The sequence below is a fragment of the Pseudocercospora fijiensis genome (genome assembly GCF_000340215.1).
Source record: "Pseudocercospora fijiensis CIRAD86 unplaced genomic scaffold MYCFIscaffold_9, whole genome shotgun sequence".
Taxonomy (NCBI): domain Eukaryota; kingdom Fungi; phylum Ascomycota; class Dothideomycetes; order Mycosphaerellales; family Mycosphaerellaceae; genus Pseudocercospora; species Pseudocercospora fijiensis.
The window spans coordinates 3,855,698-3,871,861 of NW_006921540.1; the positions used below are offsets into that span (position 1 = coordinate 3,855,698).

Below are 16,164 nucleotides of genomic sequence, written 5' to 3' on the forward strand. Positions count from 1 at the left end.
AGACGCCCTTAATAGTTACAACTTCCTAGGATAGTAGATAGTAGATAAAGGAATTCTAACTAAATCGGTTAAGGAGCTTAAAGCCGCGCTCCTAATAGTACGCGATTTACGCTATTACCGTTAATTCTATCTAGAGATCTATCTACTACCTATAGTAGAGTAGCGCCTACTAGCCCGACCGCCTTAAGTTCTACCGCGGCCTACGGTTTCGCCTATTACTACGGTAGAAACAACCGTACCGTAGGAAAAGCGTCTAGGTTCGCCTAATAGCTCGCTTAAATCGGTTTTCTTACGGAGGCTACTTAAGCTATAATACCCGGCGGACGAGAATCCTTAGAAGCTAAGGGGGCCTCTACCTAAGACTTCCCCTAAGGAACCGTTAACCGGGCCTTCTAATCTATCGACGTCGCCGTTCTAGGATATTAGTCGCGGCTAATTGCCTCTAATAAACGACGGCCTTGCCGACCCGTAGGCTAACGAGCCGCGTAGTCGTTTCTAATATTGTATCCTAGCAGATACCTTATAGACAACCGAGGAGATCGATAGGGCGAATATCGCTATATAATAAAACCGTTAGCGTCGTAATTATCTTCGCGAATTAGCTAGACGGAGAGGAGTCTATCTTAACGAAGTCGTATTAGACTTTCTAATAGAATAGGCGATTTTACCGCTATCGGCGACGCGTAAGCTAAGTCCGCCCTAGCCGAATCCGGGTTAATACGATTACTAGTAGAGGGTAGACGTATATATAAATACCTATAGGTATAGCTACTTACGTCGGGGCGGGTTTGCGCTAGGCGATCTACCTAGCAATCCGCCCGATAATCCTCCTAGCAACCTACCCGGAAATCCTCCTAACGATCCTCTACTACTACTACCTAGTAACTTTAATCTAAGTAATTCCTCTCGTAAGCCGACGTAGGGTTAGCCTTTACCCTTTCTGCTATTAGACTTATAGAGTCTACTATAGGAAGGCAAGAAGTAACGCCGGAAATACCGTCGGTATAGGGATAATCTAAGTAAGGATAGATTTTTATCTAATAGTAAGGATTCGGACGACTCCGATTAATCCTCGTTAGATAACGACAGTTCCTTAGATACTAGTTATTATAGACACGCCCGCCGTCGTAGATACTATTAGCATTATCAGGACTACGTCGCGGAAGCGCTAGTTTCTAAAGCGAGTTATATCTAGGGGTACTACGCCTACCTCTAGCGGCTATAGTTCGATCTAGCGTATCTTAGGTTCTTCGATCCTCTACTTAGCGTTACGGATTATAGCGAGGGAGACTACGCCTTAGTTAGGAACAAGATAATATACCGTTCGGTATATACTTTTATCGAAGCGGCTAAGGATTATGCTTATATCGTAAGGCGAGAGACAGTTCGTTTTAACTTCTCCCTTTGCTTTCGAGGGGTAGCGCTTAGCTAGTATTATAGTTACCTTTCTAGCCGTAACCGAGTAAAGCTCCGCGGCGGATACGGTCTAAAGCGCTAGGAACGTTATCTTAGCAAGAAATAGAAGGTCCCTTCGATAAAGGCGATAGATCTCCTCGATAAGCAACGCTACGACCGGTAGGATATCGCTTTAGGGCGTTTAGTAACGGACTTTATTATTAAGACGGTACGACTCGCTAAGAATACCGGCGTACGGAAATCGAACCGGCTCTTAGAAGCTTACTATCGAATAGACCCGCGCCTTTAATTAAATATAGACGAGCTAAATTGTCGTATAAAGGTCGATAAGTAGATTACGTACTACGAGAAGTAGGCATTAATCTAGGAGTATATACTTTCGTCCTCGTCTAATCGTCGCTAAAACGCTACGACTAGGAATAATAGCCGCGCTAGTAAGGCTACCTAGTAGAACCGATATAAAGGGAACGCCTCTTATACTCTAGCGAGCTTCGCTCTAGTAAGAGTATCCCCTAACTATCGGAACCGCGATATCGACCGACCGAACCTACTACGCCTTACTAACGCCTATTAGCAGAATCGCCTACCTAACGCCCCTTAGTAGAATCGCCTACCGCTAGTAGGAAATAGTAAAAGACCGTCGAAGGGTAGTAGCCCTACCTTCCTTCTAAAAGACCTAAAGCGAGTCGATTCGCGCCTATTTAATCGATAGAATAGAAAGCGTAATAATCGAGCTCGTAAGTAGGCTAACTTTGCCGATAATAGTAAGAAAGTAGGCGATACTATAAATAATACTAACTAAGCCGACGATAGCTATTAGGAGGATAGTTAGGAGGATAATAGAAGAACCGACGCGGATAATTATAGCTATTTTAGTAACGCTAGAGGAGACGCCGACTACTTTACCGACCTATACGACTCTAATCCGGGCTTAGAAGCTTACTTTGCGGGCGTAGGCGACCGCTCGCTATTAGCGTTAAACTCGGTACTATAGGCTAAAGCGTCCCTACTAGCGGCGATCTAACTATTTATCTCTACGAAGTACGCTTATAAGGTCTATAGGCGGCGATTTAAGTTAGGTAACCTTCTATACTAGTATGTTTATAAGGAGTATATAGGGGCGACGACGCCTTCTACTATTATCGAACGCGTATCGGCAAACTTAGAAGTAATTTAGTCGAAGGCGCCTCCGTTAGCTTAGTAAGGTTACGTATTCCGGAATTAGTAATATATAACTTTCCCTCTTCGGTTATTACTATCTAGTATATCTATATAGGTCTGCCTAGATACTAGCTATACGCTTACTATTACGGAAAAAGACTTCGTTTTAAGCTATTGCCCGGACGTAGAGGTACGTAAGCTACGCGAACCGATTAAAATCGGCGGTATTGCCGGCGCATATCGCTCCGAGGAATACGTCGTATTAGATATATTTATCCTAGTAGCGAAGACGGACGGTATAGTCTCTCTAGTACGAATAACTCGCGAGGTTTACCTAGTTCCTAAACTAAAGGCAAAAATCCTAGTCGGTATAGATACGATTACTCTAGAGGGAATAAAGATCGATATTCCTATATAGACGGTTACCGTAGCTAGTTAGGATAACGCCCGCTTTAAAGTAGCCGTTAAGCGCAAGAAAGGGAAGTCGGTTTAGCGTCTTATAAGGCTAGCAGAGGACGTAACCTTAGCGCCGCGTACGGTCGCCCTCGCGCTAGTTAAGTATAGCAGTAACCTCCTTAAGAGCCGGGATTTTATTCTTAACGCCGGTTTCTTAGTCTAGCTAACTAGCAATATATAGGGATTGTCGTTACAAGCTCCGCCGTTAGTAACGGCGTATAATTAGGTCGTAGACGCTAATTTTTCTTATATATATATTTGTAACGATACGACGACTCTAGTAACGATTCGAGCTAGATAGCTACTCGGATTATTAAGTAATAGGACTATTGCTAGGGCCTACTATATCGACGTAGCCGACTACGGACTAGCGGGATTAAGTCCTAACGCTTTTACGGCTACGCGGGATATGCTAAATACATAGCGGGAATACTAGTACGCGTTAGGCGTAACGATCTATAGTAACGATAACTAGGTAGACTAAATCGCTATAGCAGTCGAGCGGTACCTAGAGCTTTTTACGGATTGCTAAATAGTAGTCGATATTCCCGAGCACGATTATATGCCTATCCTAACCGTACTAAATTACCTAGATCTATTGCCGCCCTCCCGCATAATTAACCTAAGTAAGAGGGATCGTAAAGTAGTAAACAAGATATATAACGACCTATACCGCTAGGGGAAGATATAGTATATAACCGAGCCTACGCCCTTCGGCTTTCTCGTGTTTATCGTATAGAAGCGCGTTACTAACGGTAAAGGCAGTATAATTAACAAGCTATAGGCAGTAAAGGACGGAAACTAATACTACTACTACCACTTGTAGCAATAGTATAGGTTACCGAGGGTAACATAACCTATAGCAATATAGGCAGCTATATTTAGCAAGATAGGATAACGAGACTGTCGCTTAGGCTAATAACTAGAGCCCTACAATATAGGCATTGTAGAAGTGTGACATAAACAATGTGCTATACGAGGTTAATAATCTATCTACAATGCAGAAGGAGGCCTCTTATATAGGCTCAAAACTAGCCTATAGGTATAGAGCCGGTTACTAGCTAATAGCAGTAGTCGATATCCGCGCCTTAAATAAGGTAACGATCCCCGATAGCTATTAGATACCGCTTTAGGCGGACCTTTTTACATAATTAGTAGGGTGCTAGTATATTAGCACTATAGACTGTCTAACCTTCTTCTACTAATAGGGCGTAAAACCGGAGGATCGTTATAAATTAACGATTAATACTTATCGCGGCTAGGAATAGTATAAGGTCGCTATTATAGGATACTCGAACAGTGTCTAATTCGTATAGCGGAAGCTAGATTAGATCCTTCGTAACTGTCGTAGCTTTATATAGGCTTATATCGACAATATCGTAGTGTTTTTATAGACGTTACCTAAGCACCTCGATTATCTAGAAGCGGTTTTCTAGAGATTGGACGCCGTAAGGATTAGCATTAGTCCGAAGAAGACTTTCTTAGGCTTCCCCTCCGCGACCCTTTTAGGTTAGTACGTTAGCGGCCTCGGTTTAGCTACGAGTAAGGAGAAGATCGTAGCGATTACCTCGCTTTAGTTCCTAGAAAACGTATAGAAACTAGAGTATTATCTCGGCCTAACTAACTAGTTACGGCAATATATCCTATACTACGCGTAGATAGCGGCGCCTTTATAGGCGGAGAAAATACGCTTATTAAAAGGGGCGCTAGTTACCGGCAATAGTCGTCGCTAGTACGTCGCTATTATAACGCTAGGTAAGAACGATTAGTACCGCGACGAGCTAGTAAAAGCGTTTCGCTTATTGCAATCTATATTCTACGAGCCCTCCTTCCTATACTATTTCGACTCTAACCGTCGCTTATACGCTAATATAGATTCCTTAAAAGAGTTTGGCTATAGCGCGGTACTCTACTATATCGATAGGGATCTAGACCCGATTCTATCTAGGGGAAAGGCGCAGTTGTTTCCTTACTATAAGGTTTAGCCTATTCTGTTCTTAAGCCGAGGCCTAACTTAGGCGGAGATACGATACTAGCTAACTAAGCTCGAATACTTAGGAATCGTATAGATAGTAAAAAAGGTAGGCTATTTAATATATACTTTATCGAGGCCGACGACTATCTTTATAGACTACTATACCGCGGTCGGTCTTACTAACTCGGTATCGATAACTATAACTACCGATATAGGCAAATAGAACCTAAAGTTAGTAAGGGTATCGATATTCCTTTCGAAATATCGAGTTAATATAGTTTACCGCCTAGGGCGGATATACCTAGTTCTAGACGCCCTTAGTCGACTTTTAGAGGATACGGAGTCGCCTAAGTTAACGCCGGACGAGGAGAACTTAGACCTACTCTTTTACTATACCGACGTTACGCCCTCTTCGGCCGATCTAGAGGAAGTAGCCTACTTTTATACGATGTTAGTAGAGCTAGATCCGGATTTCCGACGTTAGTTAAACCGAGCGTATAATAACGACGAATATTAGTCTAGGGTTTTGCGACTAGTTCGATAAGTATAGGCGTAGAATGCTTTAGAGCGTCTCTATTCGGAGGGAGCTAATATACCTTCGGTAACGAAAACGCTAGTTCGGTATAAGGGTAGTAAAAATCCGGACCTATTCGTAGGTAATAAGTTTAATAGTCCGCTAGGTATTCGATTCTTCGAGAGGGACGGCCTCTTATATTTCCGTAACTAATCTTTAGGGCGCGAGCGACTCTATATCCCTCGGGCCTTAATAGGCGAGATCTTCGAGTAGGCTTACGATAACTATTACTATTAAGGCTTTTAGCGCGTCTTCGACCGCATTTAAGCTTCCTTCTTTATATATTAACTCGCTTGCTACTTTCGCCTCTATTTAGATTATTATTACTAGTATCTCCTTTTGCGTACCCCCCGATACGCTCCTTACGGCGAACTTTACCCGATCTAGAATACGGAGGGCCTATACTATACTATAACGATAGATCTCGTAACCGCATTGCCGGTTACGACCGATAGTTTTAATATACTATATACGATTACTTATAAGACGTCTAAGCGGGTAGTAGTCGTCCTAGGCAAAGAGGACTAGAAGGCCTACGACTAAGGCATCGCTCTAATCGATAGGCTTTACTTAATAGATATAAGTTTGCTAGTAGTACTTATCGCTAATTGTAATCCTCGCTAGCTAAGCGACTTCTTTAAAGGCGTTTTCTTGCGCCTACGTACGAAGCTAGCTACGTCTACGGCCTACTACCCTTAAACCGATAGTTAATCCGAGCGAACTAACTAAACGGTCGAGACGGCGATTCGTTACTAGTTAGCGGATTATCCTAGCGAGGATTAGACGACGTTTATCCTATAGCTATAGGCTACGCTTAATAACTCCCGTAATACGACTACCGGTTAGTCGCCGAACGAGGTTGCTATAGGTATAAGGACGAATCTCGACTCGCTCGATATACTATACGACTATCCGTATAATAGGGCGGTAGCGTATAGCCGTATCTAGAAGGAAGTCTAGGACGCGATTACTTAGGCAAACGTAAAAATAAAAGAATAGTATAATAGTAAGTATAAGCCCCTATTCCTTAAGCTAGGTAACTGTATTATGCTTCGCCTATACCGTAGTTACAAAGTGCTAAGTTAGTCGTACAAGTTTAGCTACTGTTTTAAAGGGCCTTTTACGGTTCTCGAAAAGGTCGGACAACTAGCCTACTATCTCGAGTTGCCGCTATTAATGTATATCTATCCGGTAATATCGGTTTCGTAGTTAGAAAAAGCTCCTAAAGACCTAGATCCTTTTAAGAGAACTGTTAATTACAAGCCCCCGCCCGTTATAGCTAAGAACAGTCTAGGTTCTAGCGACGAGGGCGATTCTTACGAAATCGAGCGCTTTCTCGGGCGACGGACTGTCGTCCGAAGAGGCTAGCCCGTTCTCTAATACCTAGTAAAGTAGAAAGGGTATAGGAGCGCCTATAATATATAGTATAATATCGACGACTTAATAGGCGCGGACAATCTACGCAAAATCTACGATAACGTATACCCTCTAGAGGAGGTACTACTATTTCGTACCCTCTATAGGGTAGTAAAGCGGACGAGAGCTCGCTAGCCTTTTTTAGAGGTTGCTAGCTCCGCCGACAAAGGCGAGGCCGGGCAATCCCTCGTAGTTCGTCGTAAATCGATACGACTCCGTAGCGCGACTCCTTCTTCGAAGTCGTAATCCGCCTAGGCGTACCCTTATATTGTTATCGTAACTACGTTACTTAGGCAACCGTTATACGTAGACGTAGGCTATTCCTTATTTAGTATCGATCTTTCCGGCATCCTATAATAAGAGAGCTTTCTATTAATTACCGACGACGAATAGAAACGGACCTCGAGCGCGAGAACCGCGTCCGCCGTAGGGATCGTAAAGTAGTAGCTTTTTAGTAAAAATTTCTATAGCACCGATCGCGATATAAGCGCCTAAACGTTATATTATTCGAGTCGGATTTATAACGCGCGTCTCGCCTATACTATAAGGCCGACACGTTCGACCTCCTCTAAGAAGCGATAGCTAAGGAATATCGTAGAAGCGAGGATCGAGACCCTTAGGATACCGCGATAGGGAATAGTAAGATTAACGCTCCTCGCGGGGAACCGCTACTATTAGATAGTCTAGGATCGGCCGGACAGTCCTTATTTATTACCGGCTTAACGCCTATACCTAAGCTAGAGAGTAAGGCAAGTAATAAAGATATAGTATTAGATACTATAGTCGAGAATTATACGGCCGCGCCTAAGCTAGAGGACCTAATAGATAAGGCGGATATAGTATTAGATACTACGGTCGAGAGTCGTACGGCCGCGCCGGAGCTAGAGAATATAACGGATAAGGAAGATATAGTATTAGACGAAACGGTCGAGAATCGTATAGCCGCGCCGGAGCTAGAGGATATAACGAGTAGAGAGGATATAGCTTTAGATACTACGATCGAGATTCCTACGATCGCGGTTAGGCCTAAGGATATAGCGAGTAGAGAGGAGGCAGCTGTAGACCCTTCGATCGAGGTTCCTACGCTCGCGGATAAGCTTAAGAATATAACGAATAGAAGGGATATAGCGCCCGGCGCTATAGTCGAGATACGTACGGCTATACCTAAGATAGAGAATATAGAGAACTCGATAAAGGATTCGGTAGGTAAAGGAGATACGATAGCGGATTAGATCGGCGAGCATCGTAGAGAGATAGATAACGCCGCGCTCGACCTATAATAACCGCGGCTAGAGGAAAACAGTACTAACCTAACGTAGACGCTAGAAGGCTTTATAATTCTCGCTATAGTAGAAGGCAATATCTAATAGATCTTTCGTAGGGCGCTATAGCTTATTTCTACCGACGGTAGCTTAAGCACTAGCGAGGTTTAGACGGTCTTAAGCTATACCGCCGAGGATAGGTATATATAGCCTTTCCTAATATTTACCGAGGACGGATCCGATATAGAGCTATACTACGTATTAACGGACGCCGGCCGACAACTGTTATAACGACGCGTACCGTTGTTCCTAGGTCGTAGTCGTATTAACGGGACGCTAATAGTAAGCTTAGTACCGTTACCCCCGGCGGATAAGGTAGACGAGTCTAATTAGGAATCGCTCGATATAATAGCTCGGCCGCAATCGTAGAGAACGCCGGGTAGTAAGTTTAGTACGGTATAGCGTTAGACTATCGCTAACCTATCGATAGTGCTTCCGAATCTAGACTATCCGCTCTCCGATATTAGACAGTTTTTATTTCTAAAATATTATGCACCGGCGGTTATCGCGGCGGTTAATCTAGACTACGTTTTCGATAGGAAGTCGTTTATATAGGCGGTTATAGCGCTTACTACGAAGAAGAAATAGTTAACGGAATTAGCGAAGGTATTACTAGGCGAGGGCCGACAAATAGGTCGAGTACTCTATAAGGCTATAGCCGACTATTTTATTAATAACGGCGACCCTCCGCTATACTATTTAGGTAAATAGGAGTTTATTTAGAAGGGCAAAGCGTTAGAGGTTAGGATTCCGAAGGCCGAGAAGCTATAGGACGCCGTACCTAGCTTCTTTGCTCTCTACCGTAACGCCGCGGCCTACGCGTCTAGTAGCCTAGTTAACGGTACAGAAAGCGGCCCGACTAATCCCGTTAGCGCGCAGCCTCTTTATACGCCTTCGGCTTTAGAATCGGCACTACCCTTAACAATACCCGCAAACCGACTAGCTTCGCTAAAATTACTATCTTTATTAGCGTATACCCTTCCTAATTTACCGCTATTATAGGTACTAGCCTCCCTAACGTAGGCGCCGAGTAACGGCTCGCCGCAAGCGCCCGTACTAGCTCCCTCTAAGCTACTTGCTACTCCGATCGAGTCGGTATATAAAGAATACCTAGACCCTTTCTCTAAAGAACTCTAGTTCGAGCGACGGCGGCTCCGAGGTTAGCGTATATAATAGACTTTAATTAACAAGCGTCTTCTTCGTACTAACGAGATACCCGAATAAGCGGCAATCTAGTAGTACGTAGAATACGAGGACTATAATAAGAAAGTCGATATACTAATCGCCGCTAATCCTATAGAGCGTAATAAGGCTAAAGATATACGCTTTATCTAGGCCGCGAAACTCGTACGTAACGTATACGCCGAGGACGTAGACGGTCGACTACCTAACCTCTTTCGCCTACGCCTATATAAGCGACTCGTTAAACACTATCTAGTAAGGCTTTAGCATTACCTATACTATCTATACCTTACCGCGGGCGATCGGCGCTTCTAGATTCTATACGAATTGTATTAGTATATAGGTAAGCTAGTTACCGATTTTAAAAACCTACTCTTTACGTAACTGTACTCCTTCTAAATCGTAAACAACGATTACGCCTATAAATACTCTATCTTTAGGACCGACCTTTACTCGGACAGTTACGATACGTAGTAGGAGATTTACGCGATACGCTTTAGCGAGTACATAGCGCTTATAACTATAGGCGAATTAAAGGAGCTTCCTAACCTAGCTAACCTCGATATAAATTTTCTGCTAACTATTACTTTCTACTACGCGAAGTTATAGTACCGACTCCTAGCAAATATTATCCGCTTACGCGAGAACTTCCTTAGCTTAAGCACCTATACCGGCGACCTACGATTCTAGCTAGTACTATCTCTAATCCGCAATAGAGCCGTCGGTCTTATAGTACGCGCTATCTTATACTTCCTATAGACAGTCGACCTTGTATAAGAGTAGTTCTACCGCTTCGTCCTAAAAGAACATCGCGATAGTATTATAGTAGGCGGTTACCTAGTCCTATATAAGCGTAGCGAGAACGGTAAGGACGTATCCTACCGTAACTATAGTAAGGAATACTAGAAGACGGGCAAGCGACCTATTAGCGAATACGTCGGAGCGACGAAGTATTATAAGATCGACCTAACTACCTACGGCGAAGTCTAATTCTTATAGATAGTAGCTACCGGACGACTCTCGATAGTGCGCCTACCTCTACTAGACTCCTAGCTTAAGGACTATATAGTTTAGCTACTACTAATCGGTATAGAACTTAGTACCTAGTCGGCTATATAGCTCTATAAGTAGTATAAGTCGTCCCTTAATTCTAGTAGTCTACTCTATCTATACCGTCGCAACCTAGGTCGCCTAGCTATTACCTAGGACGTCGTCGCTTATACCTAGCGGTATGTTACAGTCCGTAACGCCTATACGCTTCGCGGTAAGGGCTATATATCCGCCCTCTATACTAATAAGGCGCTTACGGACACGAAGGCTACTAATACGTCGCGTACGGAATAGTACGCTTAGCTTACAGATAGCGGTCGCTACTAGAACGGTACCTATACCGCTAATAAGGGTAAAGGCATACCTCTACTACTCCTTAACCGTTAATACCTAGTAGACTTTAGCCTAGTCTACTAGCTAACTTAGATCGATCCGGTATACGCCTTATCTACCTTTATCGCCTATATCTAGACGCTTAAGGACGGCGCTATCCCTAATAGATTAGAGCCCGCGCTAACGCTATAGTTCTATAATTTACCGAAGACAGTCTCTACCGATCTAGTCTTCGATCCTTTAGGCGTTTAGGAGCGTATTATATAGGGCAATACTGTTTTTAAGTACGATAAGATAGTAACGAATAAGAATTACTAGTAGTATAATATCGACTATGCTTAGGATCCTATAGGCGCATTCCTAGTGCCGTTACCCGACTACTCGCTAGACGAGACCGACCTTACTAACGCGTACCTCTTTAGCAAAATCTTCCTTTCTAAGCTTACGACTCGGACTAAGCCGCAACCTCCGGCCGTTGCCCCGCTAACTAAGGCGATCTAGCTAAACTCCTTACGCGTATTACTATCGACTAAGTTAAATACTCGCTAGAAGCTAACCGCTAGCCTATTCTTAGTGCCTCGCCTATCGTCGAAGATACCGCTACCGTCTAACCTATTCTCTACGCCTACGAAGGCTCTAGCTGCGGCTTAGCTACTACTGCCTAATAACACGGTTGCGTAGCTATAGTATAAGCTCCTATCGCTTCCGATACGCTTACTACCTTTGCCCGCTCTATAGAAAAATACTATAGGCGCCTATAGATAATACTAATATAATACGACGGCAATTAGTATACGTACGCTTAACTTACAAGCTCTCTACTATATACGCTAGTCCGAGTTAGTAGCAACCGAGGTATACTAGCTTTAATAGATACTAGCTAAGGCATAGATCCGCGAAGCAACTAAGCGCTAGATAGCCTAGTAGTATCGTCTTTCCGCTACGGTCTTAAAGGAGTCGCTTACGCTATCGCTAACCTATCTTTACTACGATTTCTTACGCGTCGCGCTATAATAGGCAATCCCTATACTATACTTAATTAATAAGGACGCTTTTAAGCTACTCGGCGGCGTATAAGGCAATACTACTAAGGATAAGATCGCTAAGCTTAACGTATAGATAGCCGACTACTTTAAGCTATACGGTACTATACGCGACGCCGATACGCTACTATTACTAGGTACCGACTTCTCTAATATCCCTATCGATTAGTTAGACCGCGCTACTACTATAGCGGACGTAGTTAATACCTCGCTATCCGATAACAAGACTATAAAGACTATCGCGCCTTAGCCGTAGCTAAAGGCGGTTTAGACTATACCGACTAGCTTACGCGACGCCCTTCGTAACCGTCGCAACAAGTAAGTATAAAACCGACGCAGTTATTACTAGAGAGACACGATTCTATACCTAGTATTACCGTTCTAGTATACTGTTTAGGTTTAGCCTTTATACGACGCTATTACGCTCTTTTGCCTTAAACCTTCCTATAGTGCGGCCTACTAAGGACCTTTGTTTTAGGACACTATAGACAGTGCCGACCTTTTTTATAGAAGGGGAGGCTATTACGATATAACACTATTGTATATACGATAGCAGGCAGCGGTTACTATCGACCGCTACGGTCGCTATTGCTACTAATAGTAGGACTATTATATAGATAGCTTGCCTCGCGGCACCTTAGAGAATATATCAACTTTTGTACTGCATAACTGTTACGATACCTTCGTACTGTAACCGTATACCTAGCACTATTACTACTTACCGGCCTTAATAATAGCCTAGTAGTAGATTATACCGTTATACTAAGCAAACTCTAGTTTTCTATAGAATATTAGAAATTAAAACAGTCCTTACTAGTACGGTCCTTAGTCTAAGAGGCTTTAATCTTAAACTACGGCTCCTACTAGGCTATTAGTAAAGCGGCATCTAGGTAGAGCTAGGTAGACGTCTATATATAGGTTTAGAGAGTAGGACAAGTACGCTGTACCGTCTACCTACTAGCTATTTCTTTAGTATTATCGAATAAGCCTCTTCTATCCTCGAAGTATTAGGCTATCTATAGAATAGAAAGACGTACTAATAAAAGCAGTAGGCAGTCGTCTTCTTATAAGACTAGTATTAACGCTTAATATAGGTCTATAGGCTACGGAAGTAAGGGTTTAAGTTCTTATACTTAGATAGGAAGGTATTCTTCTTATCGAATTCGGCGACTATCTTAGCTTTAATATAGGCGTAAAAAGCGGCTATAAACGACTCGTAATTAGCTTAATCTTCGTTATATAGAAAGGTACCTATTTTACCGTTATAAAAGGCTTATTATAGTACTAATTTACTAGCCTATAGCTATATATTCTTAAAGGTATACTAGGCGTAGACAAGTAGAGGTATTAAAAAGCATATCTTGTCTAGTAGATTTATATAGCTATAGTCTTAATTAACAACCTATAGGCCTAGATCTAGTAGGATATTAACGTAGTAGTCTATAGAGCTTCTTAAAGGCTTTAAATGCCTATATAAAGCCGGTTTTATCTTCTTTGCTTATAGTAGCGTATTCTAATAGAACTATAGTACTACTACTAGTACTACTAGAGATATTAAAAAGAGGTCGGTTATAGTAGTTAGTCTTATATATACTACCGTAGACAAGGTATACTAGATATAGGGCGTAGAACTATACTATAAGTAGATAGATTATAAATTTATAAGTAATCTACTAACTATACCTTCGCTATCTAGGATCGTATCTAAGTCCTAGTCGTCGTAGTAGTAGTATCTACCTCTTTCTAGAAGCCGTAAAAGTATATTAGAAGCCGATATAATACCCTAGTAGACCCTTTAAGCTATCTTTTAGATATTATAAATATCTTATATCGTTTATATATCTATAGATAGTATATTATTAGAATTAGAATATAGTAAGAAGGGGAGGAACTAATAGTATAGAATCCGGCCGAAACTCGGCTAGTTAGTAACTTATAATCTTCCTTTTTCTATAGACGCGCTAACGTCGATATAGTACTTATATTCGCTATTAGATCTTCCTCCGATAGAATAAAAGTACCTTAGGTATTATATAGTTTAATATAGATTTGTAATATACGATAATATTAATAGCTGTAAGAACCTGTTTTGCAGCTCTAGGTCGAGGTAATGAGGTAATAAGCGAAGTGAGCAACGGAACCCGTTCGGCAGGGACGAGGGCCCTCACCGTGCGTCTCTCGATCAAGGCCGCGCTATATGCATGTGAGTCGCGTGGATAGACATGGGACGAGAGAGAATGAAAGACGGTGAGAGTATGGCATCGATATGTAGATCGAAGCCGCGATCTTGCGCATGCCTCATGAAAACATTTGGCGGTCTAGCCACCGTCGTAATGTACACTCGAACTCCTCGCTAATGCCACTCATGCCTTGATGGTATCCTTGATCACGTGTCTCGAACGCCTGCTCATGCCCCTGCACCCAAAGTAATCCGAACTCCGTACTAGTACCCATTCGCGCTCAATCGTCCAAGCACGAGCTGAGTAACACCTTCTCTGCACTCTCCGACCTGGCCTGCGACCTGCAAAATTCCCTCTTCGAAAATACGCAGAGTAGATGCAATCATGCGGACGCTGTCCTCGCCGGAGCTCTGATCGCCCATACCAGCTCCCTGTTGTGCCAGTCGCTGGGCTTGCATGACCGTCGAGTCTTCGATAACACGCAGATGGGCCTCGATTTCTGAAAGCGTGCCTGCGTAATTTGCCATCGTCTTTTGCAGTTCAGAAGCCATCGGCATGAAGTAGTTGCCGACCAGATCGGTGTCGTAGTTGCTTGGATCCTCGCCTTCGGGTGCTGTCTGTGGCTGCTGTAGCCGTTGCTGAGAAGCATAAATGCCGCCAAATCCACTCAAGCTCGAGTTGGGGTACTGATAACCTTGTGGCAGCGACAAATTCGTTGCTACGCGCTCGATTCGCTGGAAATCCATCTTGTCTTTCTCGGTCAGCTGACGTTGTGCATCGACACCTCGAGCACCCGAAGCGAGCGCCTGCTCGACATCCTCAGTCTTGTCCCTGATCAACTCGATATCCGGCTGCAAAGAGTTCAGATTCGCCTCGTGCTTTGGAAGGAATGCCTCGATCTGTCTGGCAAACTCTTCTTGTTTCCTGATCATCTTGTCGATCTCTTCTAGCTCTTGTCTGACATTGTCTGCGCAATCCTCGAATCGTGTGGTTGGCCGCAGGTTGTCGACAGTGACTTGCGATGCCGCTTGCGGCTGTGCGCCGGCTGTCTGTCCCATGCCGAGTCGACCAAAAGGGCCGGGCTGGGACATTTGCGCGTGCTGGGTCGCACCGAGTAACGAAGGTGTCTGCTGTGCAGGTCGTGTAGAAGATGATGCGCCAAAGAGACTAGCACCGCCGCTTGTGTTGGTGGTAGGATTCACCGATGCGCCAAAAAGGTTACTTGGAGGTGCAGGTTGTGCTGGTTTTGCGAAGAGATTGTTGGACATGCTGTTGTTGCCAAACAGGCTGGGCTGATTGTTGCCAAAGAGACTCGTCCCGCCTGCGGGTTGCGTAGTGTTTGACTGTGTATTGCTTGTGCCGCCGAACAAATTCGAGGCGTTTCCAGTCGTGTTTGACTGGGCATTGTTTCCGCCGCCAAAGAGACTCGAGGTGTTCGCAGGTTGACTGGTCTGCGCATTGTTATTCGTATTTCCGAAGAGGCTCGCCGTCTGATTCGTCGAAGATGCGTTGTTTGCAGTACCGAACAAGCTGTTGCCTGCCGGTGCCTGACTCTGCTGCTGTTGGGCACTGTTGTTGCCGGCATTGTTAGCTCGGTGTGCATCTAGCATGCTCTGCATAGCACTTGTCGACGTCGGCGCTGGGACCGAGCTTGAGGCAGCTGCGGAAGACGAAGCGGAGAACATAATAGATGCCAGAGCACTTGAAGCAGGAGTGTTGGTGAATGTGCTGCCTCCTACGCCGTTGTTGGCGACGTCTGCTGGCATTTCTGCGAAGAGAGGTTCTTCGGCCGACTCCCGGTCGAATCTCTTCTGCTCTTTCGCGCTCAACTTGGGCTGGCGCATCTTGCTTTTGTGGCTCATGCTGGGCAACGGGCAATGCAAGGGGTATGGCGAAAGATGCAGATGCGGACGGGTTCTGGTTTGTGATGGTGTAGAGAAATGAGATGAGATGGATACTTACAAGAGACTGTTCGTCGCTCCAGTGTTTAAGGAGAGTGAGTTTGATCGTCCGAATGCCATATTGTCGGTTTGCTACTGTGCTGCAGTGGTGGACA

General features: G+C 43.9%; 1 protein-coding gene across 1 annotated transcript; it reads right to left on the minus strand.

Moving 5' to 3' along the window:
- Nucleotides 1-14,398: 14,398 nt before the first annotated feature.
- On the minus strand, nucleotides 14,399-15,604 carry MYCFIDRAFT_109808 (uncharacterized protein; the record flags this gene model as incomplete). Its single annotated transcript, XM_007932968.1, has 2 exons — nucleotides 14,399-15,275; nucleotides 15,393-15,604. Coding segments are annotated over 2 exons (1,089 nt in total), but the record flags the coding sequence as incomplete, so codon positions are not given.
- Nucleotides 15,605-16,164: the final 560 nt, after the last annotated feature.